This window comes from Borostomias antarcticus (genome assembly GCF_949987555.1).
Source record: "Borostomias antarcticus genome assembly, chromosome: 8".
Taxonomy (NCBI): domain Eukaryota; kingdom Metazoa; phylum Chordata; class Actinopteri; order Stomiiformes; family Stomiidae; genus Borostomias; species Borostomias antarcticus.
Genome location: NC_140241.1, coordinates 24,214,188 through 24,226,186, shown reverse-complemented (window position 1 = coordinate 24,226,186; position 11,999 = coordinate 24,214,188). Strand labels below are relative to the sequence as shown.

General features: G+C 44.0%; 2 protein-coding genes across 3 annotated transcripts in view; one reads left to right on the top strand and one right to left on the bottom strand.

Moving 5' to 3' along the window:
• Nucleotides 1–452: 452 nt before the first annotated feature.
• dolpp1 (dolichyldiphosphatase 1) lies at nt 453–4,825 on the top strand (the record flags this gene model as incomplete). 2 transcript variants are annotated; one of them, XM_084441762.1, is made up of 8 exons in its annotated part: nt 453–540; nt 1,311–1,411; nt 1,656–1,740; nt 2,420–2,519; nt 2,735–2,833; nt 3,005–3,133; nt 3,331–3,420; nt 3,543–4,825. In XM_084441762.1, 8 exons carry the CDS (start codon nt 465–467, stop codon nt 3,577–3,579), a joined length of 717 nt encoding a protein of 238 aa, XP_084297888.1. In that variant the 3' UTR covers nt 3,580–4,825. The 2 variants fall into 2 exon arrangements, with proteins under 2 accessions (XP_084297888.1, XP_084297887.1); XM_084441761.1 differs by having other exon boundaries at nt 465–540; nt 2,417–2,519.
• A 2,109-nt stretch (nt 4,826–6,934) lies between these two features.
• Nucleotides 6,935–11,999, bottom strand: part of LOC311311977 (putative helicase senataxin) — a 40,135-nt gene continuing 35,070 nt past the window's right edge. Inside the window, exons 21-25 of the mRNA XM_084441805.1 lie at nt 11,712–11,804; nt 11,427–11,582; nt 9,909–10,001; nt 8,653–8,740; nt 6,935–8,438 (exon numbers count right to left, since the gene is read on the bottom strand). Of these exons, the coding sequence (XP_084297931.1) occupies nt 7,776–8,438; nt 8,653–8,740; nt 9,909–10,001; nt 11,427–11,582; nt 11,712–11,804 (1,093 nt within the window). The 3' untranslated portion in view covers nt 6,935–7,775. The remainder of the gene's footprint in view (nt 8,439–8,652; nt 8,741–9,908; nt 10,002–11,426; nt 11,583–11,711; nt 11,805–11,999) is intronic.

Genomic DNA, 11,999 nt, shown 5'->3' with positions numbered 1-11,999 from the left:
CTTTAAAACATTTCTGCCCAATGTGGTTGTTGTTTTTTTCCTAATAAAATATGTTAATTTGCCTTTACCCAACATAAGACATATTTGGTTTTTAAAAATGAACTTCAGTGTGTGCCGTTGAGATAGCAAATTGAACTGGGGAAGTGAATGTAGAAGTATTGCATTATCCTCGCAGGCTTATTTGACTTGATTGATGTTTGTAATTTTTCACTCACTAATTTCTCCCCCTATGAATAAATAAAATGCTGTAGAAATTATTATGATTGGATGTTTGGATAGGAGTTATGCCATGGAAGTGTGCTCATTGGTCGATTACTCTTATACATTCTTTGCATTTTTTTTTTATTAGCGGGGGACAATTGTGAATGGCTGATTTTCATAGAAGGGTTCAGTTTACTATTGGTGGACATAGGTGGGCGTTTCATTGTGATTTGTCAGTGCATATTGCCCGGTGTCCGGGTAAGATGGCGTCGGAAGAGCAGTGCTCGGCACCACCTCGATGGCGGTCAATATCTTTAACCCACGTAGAGTTCCCTGCCGGTAAGTGCTCATACCGAAACTTGTTTTTGGTTTGCATTTGTCCATTGTGTGCTTGCATATTTGATATTCCTCCAAATGGTACTACCTTATGCTAATGAATGGACACGATCGTCGGTATTTGCCAAATAGTGAGACATGAAAAGGCGCATAGGCATACAGCGCCCCGTAGAGAACGTATGAAGAACTGCCAAATGGTGAGACATAGCCGCATGCGCAGATAGCAAAGGCGTCCACAATGCCTAGCTAACTAGCTCACATTGCTACATTGATATTTAGACGTTTAGAATAACCATATTCGCATATTACACGTAACAAAATGTAGCCAGCTAAGCTAACAGTTTGTAGTCTTAGCTTTTAGCATTATATATGCAGCTAATAGCCATTGTGTAATCAACGTCAGCACCCACTTAGCTAGCTGCTAGCTGTTAGCTAGCTAACATGGTTGGCAAGCTGGTGATATGGTTGACAGATCGTTGGCTAGCAAGCTAATGACAACGAATTACATGATTCAACTAACTCAAATCACTTCTCCGCCAGTTAACGTCACAACACTGTAGTTGAAGAAACCCTTTTTTATTATAACTTAATTAAGGAAGTCCACCTGAGCAGCAGAGGGGCTGCTACACCCTGTAGTTATGTTGCACATGCAGAAATCATCCCTGCCCTAGATTCCTAGCTATTTGATTGTATTATGGTGATAGGACAGAGTAGGCCTACAGAATATGGAGTTTGTGCTGTGTCTCACAACAGCTATCTTCGTGTGTTCACAGATGACCTGACTGGACAAGTGTTGGCCTACACCAGCCTCCTGCCCATGGCCATTCTGGTGGGTTTTGTTACCCTTATAGTGTTCAAGCGAGAACTGCACACGGTAAGATCCAAGTCCAGGGGCATGGGTTGGCTAAAGGCAAAGGCCTGAACTATGTAGGTAGTCATAGCAGGTTAATACTGATAAACTAAGGAGTTATAAGTAGAACTATTATTATCGTTCATCTGCTGCTATAGCAAATGTTGGGAACATCCGCTCCCTTTTAAATTAATGTGTCCACATTCATGATGGACCAAACCTGTTGATAGATTTTTGCTCCTCTACCCGACCGTCTCCTGTTTGATAGATCTCCTTCTTTGGTGGGCTGGTGCTGAATGAGGGGCTGAACTGGCTACTGAAGCACATTCTAAGGGAGCCACGCCCTTGTGGAGGTGAGCAAAAGAGACAAACTGGACACAGCTAAGATGATAGGAGAGTACTGGAGTTCACAGATCATCTAAAAAAAAAAGTTTTATTCGGCGCACTCAGTGAGTGATCTGTGCACTGAATAAAAGTTGTTTTTTAAAAGATGACCCTTGTGCTCCAGTACTCTTGATGCTCCTGGTTCTTAACTGTGAGCACCGGTCCTCTAACCTGACGCTTGCTTCGCACAACCAACTGGGAACTCTCCATTGGAAACTGAAACCATCTGGAAAAAATGCTAAAAGGTCTATGACGCGGAACCGCTCCTCGCGTTAATAAACCCGCCCAGCATAGCTGTTTTTATTTCAATTTTCTCAGAACCAACGCTCAAAATGTTTTCTATCGAGACTTATTCGTGAGTAACAACGTGAGCTTGCGACATCAGAATGGTCTCACGAGGCTTCCGGTCCTCATCGCTATAAGCAGGTTTTAGCGCATGGCCTCTTACAAAATTACAGCTATGATGGCGTGAGAAACTGAGAACATATTCAGTGCATCAGTTGTCCTTGTCGTACAGCAGATGTACACATTGTGTAGGCCTAGTACTTCAAGTTACTGTTGTGGTCAGCCTCTTGTCTTAGTCCCACTCCATGCAGGACTTGTCTGTCGTCATCCCTGAATTGTGTTCCCTTGTCTCCGTCTCAGCAGGGGCTCACACTGGCCTGACCACGGAGTATGGGATGCCTTCCAGTCATTCTCAATTCATCTGGTTCTTTGTCGTTTACTTCTTTCTTTTCCTTTATTTAAGGTGACTCGCAAATGTTTGGTCTTTCAGAGTTTAAAAAAGCGAATGTGTTTGGCTGGTTAAATTTGCCTCCGTATTTACTGCACGGTGCCTATCCTCTTACATCTCCACAAATGAACTGGAGTCTAGGGTTTAATAACCTGGAGGCTATAGCGTAAGGGTTGATTCAGGATGGTACAGAATGATGATTGCTGATGTACTCTCCTTCGGCTGTTTAGAATGCATCAGACGAACAATGCGCGGTGTGTGGAGCTTCTGTGGAGACACATACTGTCCTTCGTCTTGTTGGGCATGGCCTTATCAGTGTCATACAGCAGGTAAGAGAGGAGGAGTAGTAGTTTGTGAAGTCATAAATAGTTGTCATTTTCATAGGTCATTTGAGTACAGCTATCTAGTTGGACCAATCTTGTCAAATGATTTGACGTTGTGAGTAACAATTGAGCCAAGAAGAAATGTGAGTGTGATTATTCGATTTTTGGTACCCTCAGGGTTTATCTGCTGTACCACACCTGGGGTCAGGTTTTCTACGGAGGAGTGGCCGGCAGCACCATTGGTATCGTCTGGTTCTTCTTCACACAGGAGGTGCTGACACCACTATTCCCCAAGATGGCAGCATGGTGAGGAATGGGGACGCATCTTTGGGGGTGCACACCGTCTGAGCAGGATGTTAATGGTCCATGCCTGCCACTTATTCTTTCAGCATGTAGCTTTGCTGTCATGGTTTCTCTGCTCCTACTAATGTCAAGCACCATGTTTTCCCATTGCTGTACTTTCTTCTCTGACCGAGTCTCATCTCATGTCCTCTCCAACCCAGGCCGATATCAGAGTTCTTTCTGGTGCGAGACACAAGCCTGATCCCCAATATCCTCTGGTTTGAGTACACCGTGACCAGATCAGAAGCAAGGTAAAACATTCTATATACTTATGGATGTGGGTTTATGACACCATATTCCACATTTATAGTTATGTTCTCAAACATTACCTGTAGCATATATTTTTATGACTTTCTTTTTTTTTTTGCTACAGAAACAGACAACGAAAGCTTGGAACGAAACTTCAGTGATGTCAGTAGTTCCATGGTGAAACTGAAAGTTAAAGGACCACACACAGAAACACACTCAAGAAAACACACTGGAGAACCACCATCTTCTGGACTGTCCTGGTTGCAATGAATAAAAGGGCCAAACCGTTTACAGGTGGACCAAAAGAGAGTGCCTGGACCTGGCCAGGAGCCAGCAACCAGACCAAGTCCATCCATATGCCTCTCCTTCTTGTACAGCTTGCCCAAAATGCTCCCCAATGCATGCAAGACCGTGCAAGAAGCATACTATTTAATGACAAATTAATATATATTTTAACTGTAAACGCACGCTGACAGTAACAGTGTACTGTAAGAGATTTAAGAAGCCGAAGGAGAGTGCTCTGTCAAGTAACAAACATTGGGCTGGTATTATTACAGCATGTAATTAGGATTTTTATTACAGACTCATGGGAAGCTAGTGGGGTTAGTTTGAGGGTGGTTGGTTGGGTGTAGGCTAGAAGGATTGTGTTGGGGGAACAGGGATTTGGTTATGGATAGGGTCTGAAATGAGTTATATAACAAAAATGTTTTTTTTTTTTTTTTAAATTGGTGTGTAATATAAATTAAAATTTGCACTGTGAAAATGGCTAAGGAAAAAAACCTAACAAACACTAGTTACATGTTATTAGAGATCCCCCTTGTTTTTTCCCTTAAGTACCCTCTAGCAACTGTGTGTGTATAATGTCAGCCTTTTGTATTTCGTTCCACAACTGACTTGCAAGCATTTAGGCCCTCACATGCAGTATAAAGCTAATGTACCTTATGTACAACTTGAGCATCGAAGGACTTTGTTGTTTAGTTTCAGAGAATATTGAGGCAGAATAACTAGCAGCCACAACAAGAATTTGTGTTTTGTTTTTCGTTGTTCCTCCATCAAGAGACTGAGGGAGTGTTCTCTGCCTGCCTGCCTGGGAATAGCAGTTTCCTTGGAAATGTGTTTTTGGTTATTTTCTATTTTTCTGAAGTTGTAGAGAACATGAATGGTGGTGAACCACTTGTTTTTCCAACATTTATTTTTACCTGCCTTTCTAAGACAACATTCCATATCATCTGGTGATAAAAGGAACGATTTGCCGAGGGGAAAATGCTTTGTATAAAAAATAAATAAAAAAGAAAAACACCTCAGGTCAATCGTAGCATGTGTTTATGCTGTTCTTCGCTATCAGGACAGCTGTACTGGTGAGGGGCTGAAGCAGATTTCAAACTGTCATATCATTGGCTCCACAAAGGGAAGTAGTTCTATTAGATAACTTTTTTTTCCATGTGTAACCCATATCAGGCTGAATAAAGAAATTGTGTTTATGTACAGCTATGGTGTTTGTGTCCATTTCTTACTTTGTTCTTTGATTAAAAGTCAGATTAGAGAAAGATGTCTACAATGATGGAGAAGCAGAATAGCCTATGCATGAACTAATTTCAATGGCTCGTCAGAGTTTGTGAGCTTTCTGCCAGTCCAAACCCTGTGTCTCTGACCTTCCCATGCCATGATGTGGCAGTTTCAATCCCTTGCACCCTCTAGTGGCTAGGCAGTGAAGTGTATGGTCAACCCTACAGACGCTTTGTCTAATCATAGTATAAAAGTAGTCTGGTGCCATTCACTTTTCACTTTGCTTTTTGTGCGTGGCTGTAAGCCCGCACCTAGGATAGCGTTTGTCTGGTTGTCACTCCCTCCCTCACTCCGGTCAGTGTTGACCTGCATTTCTCTGATGGCACCACAAGAGACAGTAGTCCCCAGTGGCGTTTCTACCTTATATGCCACCCTGGGCGAACCCCCCGCTACGGCACCCCCCCCACTCTGTCACCCCCTGGGGCTGACTGGGGAAATAATGAGCCGACGCGGTGAGATAGAACAATGGTAGTCCCAGCACACTAAAATAAAGGACACCAAAATCAACTTGCTGATCTCCACTTCACAAGTAGAGTAACGGTGAAAGTATTGGTCATCCATCTGGGAGATCGGGGACCCGATGGGGATGATTTTATGGGACTATACCCCAAACCTCCACATGTTCATCCTTTCACTCCAACCTTTTCTCAGATAGCACACAGATATCGGTCCTCCATCGGAATCAGAGTGACAATCTGCTGGAGTCTTTCTACTGGGGGGTGTCTAGAGGGGCACCGTTGTTAAAGGAGTAGCAAAGGGAAAATGCATGTTTAGCCCTGTTTTAAGGTTACTTATGATCATATACAATGGTTCAGATCAAAACGTTAACAAAACTAGCACTTTTGAGAAAGTCTGATAATTGCTCTACCACCGTTTTGGTCATACAATGGATGTGGGTGGGCACCTTGAAAAATCATTCAAAAAACATGTTAAACTCTCAATTTCAAAGACGAGAAACTCACCGAGGTGTTAGTTGGCGTTCTGACATATAATTCACCATAAAGTAAGATTCTAGTTCATCTGGAAAGGCTTTTTAAAATATTTAGCATAGAACTATTTAGTCGCAGCACATACGTGTGTAAACTTCCGAAAACTAGGTAGCCTAGCAACATAAACAATAACATTGGGTGCGTTAAGTAGCTGAGCGCTCACTCTTAGAATGCTCACATTGAGCGCTGAGCGGTTTTTAAAACCACCTAACGGTCTGCTCTAATGAGCGCCGAGTTGCTAGGAGATGAGAACTTTTCACGTTGTCAATCATGTGTGATTAGCGAGCAGCGTCCCAACAATTCCCAAGCCAAAACGCGCCCCTTGTTTTTTTTGCTCAGGTGATGATGTTTGGCTCAAACAGATCATAGTTCAAAACTGCTCACTTGTGCTCTGAGCAGATCAGTCTGAGCGTAACTGAGCAACCCGTTAAGTGAATTCTGATCACTGATCGCTGACTGAGCGCTCAGCTACTTAACGCACCCAATAGCTACCGTAAGTATAGGCCTAGTTCCGCTTCAGAATCCCCTCTGTGGATTGATCTACACATCTACAACGGTCGCTTCAATACAAGTCAATGGATTTCATAAAATGATCAATAAAACCCTACAGTATTCATTACTTTGCGGCGAATTTCAGAATGTCAGAACACCAACTGACACCAATTCACTCGGTGAGCTTCTTGTCTTTGCGCTCTCTCTGTCAGAGCAGTGCCATTTGATTTAGACCTCTGTTCGTGCTCACAGCTCAGAGGTCAACTCCTCAGTGTCAACTCACACACACATTCCCTTTCAACCTCCCTCTCCGGAGGAAAGGCCCAGGCCAGACCCTCTTTAGTCAGCCTGGGCTGGCGGACCCAATCACCCTGGTGTAAGACCTTTTAGCTAAATCTCAATCTTTAATCCAATGACCCTAGCAAGATATATCAATACTCACCAAACCAATCAAGGTGAGGAGAAAATATCTGATACAAGAGTAAAAATCTTTATATAAAATTTGGTGAAGTTATACAGATAATCCAGTTACATGAAAAATACAGGTTACAAGAAAACGTAAAAGAGAATAGCTTCTAGGTCTTCAGCTGCTGACTTCTTCCACTCCTCTGTTGATGGAAAAAAGCCTCATCTCCATCCTCACAAGCTGTTTTTGAACCTCCTTCCAGGAGGGCAGGGTGTTGACGTCACGTCTCTTTGGATGAACACAGTCCTTCTATCCTCCCTGGCAGATTAACAATCCCTACATTCAACATCTTATCTCTCTCTCACCCAAAGCAGGACATCACAGAATAAATGTCTAATTAACAGCTTATCAAGTATTCTACTTTAAGCATTACCCATATACTCAAGCAATTGATACATGGATACATCCTCCAATCGTTACATTGTCATTACGGTCTCACAAGCATACAAGGTTACATAATTGATCTTGACTAAGAACAGATACATGAGTTATAAATGTCTACTTCGACTTTAAGTGATTCAATTTCCAATAAATGATATTCAACTCTAAGCAGTGTTACTACTGTAATTGATTACATCCGCTACTTTTAACGCCTGTCATTCGCATCATCACACGATTACTAAAGGTTGTTGTTGTCTCAGGCAGCCCTCCTAACACTGCTCCTTTTGTGTTAATCCACTTCATTTCTGATAAGCTACAGACCTTGGCCGGATGGGGGGGGGGCACATAGAGGTTTCTTCTCACTTTCCCAGAGCTAGCCGGGCCCTTATCAGTTCTCTGCGTGTGGAGCATTCATTAATCATCCATCCATCCTTGACTTAGTGGGATCTGCCTATAATATTTATTACCACCTTCCTCTGGTGTGCGGGGGGGACCTCCACTGTGGAACATCTCTCTCTCTTTCTGCATCATCGTTGTACCACCGTACCTCATGAGCCAATTCTCTGGCCGTTTCGCTTTCGCCCCGCGTTTCTCTGTGCCATCTTTCTGCCCCCCCCCGATCCCATCCAGAGGGGGAATATGCTCTCTCATGTTCTCTTGATCTGTGTCTGTAAAACCTCCCTCTCCCCCTTCTAGGCCTGTACCAGGTGCTTGGGCCGGGTCTGCCCCTGTATGCCTCTCGCCTCTCACGGCTGATTCTTGGGGCTCTCGAGGGGTCACTCCTCGTTTCAGAAGGGGCCCTTTGTGCACTTGACAATCCACCTTGTTCCTGACTGGTGGTGGGGATTACTACAGGTCTGTCTGCAGTGTGGGGGGGGGATACAGAGCGGGGACGCTGTGGAGGTGAGGAGCCCCTGGGCTGGGTAGTCAGGGCAGGGACTGTGGTGCGCCGATGGCTGATGGGGACATGCCTGGGTCCTGCAGAGGCAGGGGGGCGGTCCGAGGAAGGGAAGATCCGTTTTTTTAAGATCATCCTGCTGTCCACCTTGAAGTTCTTCTCTTCTGTTTGGGTGATGGTGCCCCTATTAGAGGCGTCGACAATCAGAGAACCCCAGTCCTTGTCTGACTGCACATGTGTGTGAGGCCAGGGAACCAAGGGAAGTCAAAGGGAAGTCAGAGTTACACCTGGTCAGAATCAACATAATCTGCACCAGCAAACTAAATCTATGGAGTAATGAGGCACAAGCCACAACAGACAGAAGACACACACACAATCACACACACAAGTAAAGAATCACAGAGATATTAGAGTCTTAAATGACAGGAGGAATATAACTGACCTTGAGTGTGCACAGGTGTCCCAGGATGAACAGACTATACTTGGCTCGTGTGATGGTCACGTTCATCCTAGTTTTGCTCCGAAGCAATCTGTAGGATCAGAGGCAAAGGACCCAGTCTTAGAGCTCACCTGACCTTCACCCACACAGACAGGGTTACTGCTTGTTTTTTCCTCGGTTATCTAAGGCTGTCCTGCTGATTAACCTACACTCCAACATTATTATGAAGCCTGGTTAGTTGGCACATATAACTAGTATGAAGTCAGGTTAGTTGACGCGTAGAACTAGAATGAAGCCTGGTTAGTTGATGCGTATAAGTAGTATGAAGCCTGGTTAGTTGACGCGTATAACTAGTATGAAGTCAGGTTAGTTCACGCATATAACTAGTATGAAGTCAGGTTAGTTGACGAGTATAACTAGTATGAAGCCTGGTTAGTTGACGAGTATAACTAGTATGAAGCCTGGTTAGTTGATGCGTATAACTAGTATGAAGCCTGGTTAGTTGACGCATATAACTAGTATGAAGTCAGGTTAGTTCACGCATATAACTAGTATGAAGTCAGGTTAGTTGATGCGTATAACTAGTATGAAGTCTGGTTAGTTGACACGTATAACTAGTATGAAGACCGGCTAGTTCACACGTATAACTAGTATGAAGTCAGGTTAGTTGATGCATATAACTAGTATGAAGCCTGGTTAGTTGACACGTATAACTAGTATGGTTAGTTGACACGTATAACTAGTATGAAGCCTGGTTAGTTGACAAGTATAACTAGTATGGTTAGTTGACACGTATAACTAGAATGAAGCCTGGTTAGTTGACACGTATAACTAGTATGAAGTCTGGTTAGTTGACGCATATAACTAGTATGAAGCCTGGTTAGTTGACACGTATAACTAGTATGAAGTCTGGTTAGTTGACACGTATAACTAGAATGAAGCCTGGTTAGTTGACACGTATAACTAGTATGAAGTCTGGTTAGTTGACGCATATAACTAGAATGAAGCCTGGTTAGTTGACACATATAACTAGTATGAAGTCTGGTTAGTTGACGCGTATAACTAGAATGAAGCCTGGTTAGTTGACACGTATAACTAGTATGAAGCCTGGTTAGTTGACACATATAACTAGTATGGTTAGTTGACACATATAACTAGTATGAAGCCTGGTTAGTTAACGCGTATAATTAGTATGAAGCCTGGTTAGTTGACGCGTATAACTTGCGTTGACATGAGCTCCTTGCCTCCCCTCTACTCACCCGACAACCCCCTCGTGGTTGGCTCTGACACAGGACACGATGATGCAGTCCATCTCCCGGCCCTGGAAGCCATCCACCGTGTCCACCTTCACCCTGGGCCAACACAGAGGATCACTAAATGCACTGCGATTCCAGGCGAATTTCGCGTGGCGGTGTCCAATCGGAACAAGATATAACGTGGAAGTGGAGAATAGAACCTGGCCAGCGATCTCCACAAACGTGGAAGTCAGGGCTTATTTCGATAAACTGACCACACATAGAGAATCTACATGGTTACTTTCTTGACTGAAATTACATTAAAACATAATAAAGTGACATATTAACAGTCCTACAGACGCATTTTGAGTAAACTCAAAATGGTGGTGAGTGAGAGGAAGTGAAACCGAGTGGGAGAGCTTAAGCAATCCAATCGCGGAAGACATGCAATCACACAATTTCATTCACTGGCTAGTGGACATGACCTGTAAAAGGCATGACACACTACTAAAGCTTGATAACGAGAGGCCTCAACTATTACTAGTCTCTCTGCTATTTCACAAATTAGACAGCACACCACAAACACAAAGGGGCAGATGTACTGTACTAACATGCTTGCGCCCGTTTATGGGCGTTATTTCGTCGCACCATTCCCTTACGAGGGAAAGGTGGGTGTGAATGCGCACAAAACGGGGAGGAGATGCGCAAGGAGAGACTGTGGGGTAAAGTGCATGTCTGTTTTGCGGTGAAATTTCTCCGCCTTTGAAAAGCAGGTGTAATCCAGGTGCGCGTAACCCATCAGCCTACACATAACCATATCCCCTGTTAATTATGAACATTATGATTTATAAACTGCATGCATGGGGGAAGCAATTATTATTCAATATTTTTGATAATCCGATATTCGTGCAACATTGTCGCATAGCCCACTAACCAAATTGGTCTCAGGTCAATTTAATATGTCTCGATGTATTAAGGCCTGAAATGACTAAAATGCAGTAAATGATGAATATAACGTGGTTTAAAACTGGAACCTTCACAATGCAGATATTCACTGATTACAATTGGCACCATTCAGGGCTACAAGGTTTTGTAAACAATTTAGAAAATGAATAGATGCCAGGGATAGCCTACAATGCACTTGCAAATAAGATACATGGCCGATGTGATCATTGCTTTAAACCATCAACAGCAATGACCAGCCTAAAGATAGCCTACCACGTCAATCCTCATAATTTAAAGCAGTCAATTACACAGAGGTAGCCTAATTATGGACAAAGCAAGACTGCGTACTGCAAGTCGCTATATTTCCCCCACGCACATTACGGTTTGAGGGCGGTGACATGCGCTGATAAGGCATTGTACATCCACTGCAAACTGAAGATGCACAGCACGCGCTTTCTGCGAACTGCCCAAGGTGCTGTTTATGCTGCAGTCGCAAACGTTAGTACATCTGCCCCAAAGACTATTTGAACTGACTGCTATGTATGGGTGTGTGTGTGTGTGTGTGTGTGTTTGGGGTGGGCGGTGGTGTAGGCTCACTGCAGGTGTTTGTTCTCCTCCCGGGCCATCTCTCTGTTGATGCGCTCCTTCTGGGCGGTGTAGGGGGTGATGACCCCCACCTTTCCCTGCTGCTTCCCAGAGATCAGCTTGAGTAGCAGCATCACCAGACGCACCTCCTTGTCATTACGGTAGGAGCTGGCCCAACAGAGAGTCAGTCAAACAACCTATATACCCCTCCTTCAATCAATGTATGCATGTATATAGTGAGTTTGTTTGCTTCCCTCCTTCATCTATTCATATGAAGCACCCTGGCGTTCTCCTTACTCTCTCTCCTTGACCTCTCGTCCGTCCTTCACGTCAAACAGCCAGTAGGACTGGAAGGGCCAGCTGACAGCACACCTCTTCTGTGCGGTATCACTGGAGGTGCACACACACACAGAGAAACGCACGCACACACACGCGCACACACACACACAGAGACACCCACGCACACACGCGCACGCACGCACGCACGCACGCACACACACACAGACACACACAGACACACACAGACAGACAGACTTTGAAGTGCAAATTCTTCAAATTAAAGCCCGTAAAACAACAACTACTCAA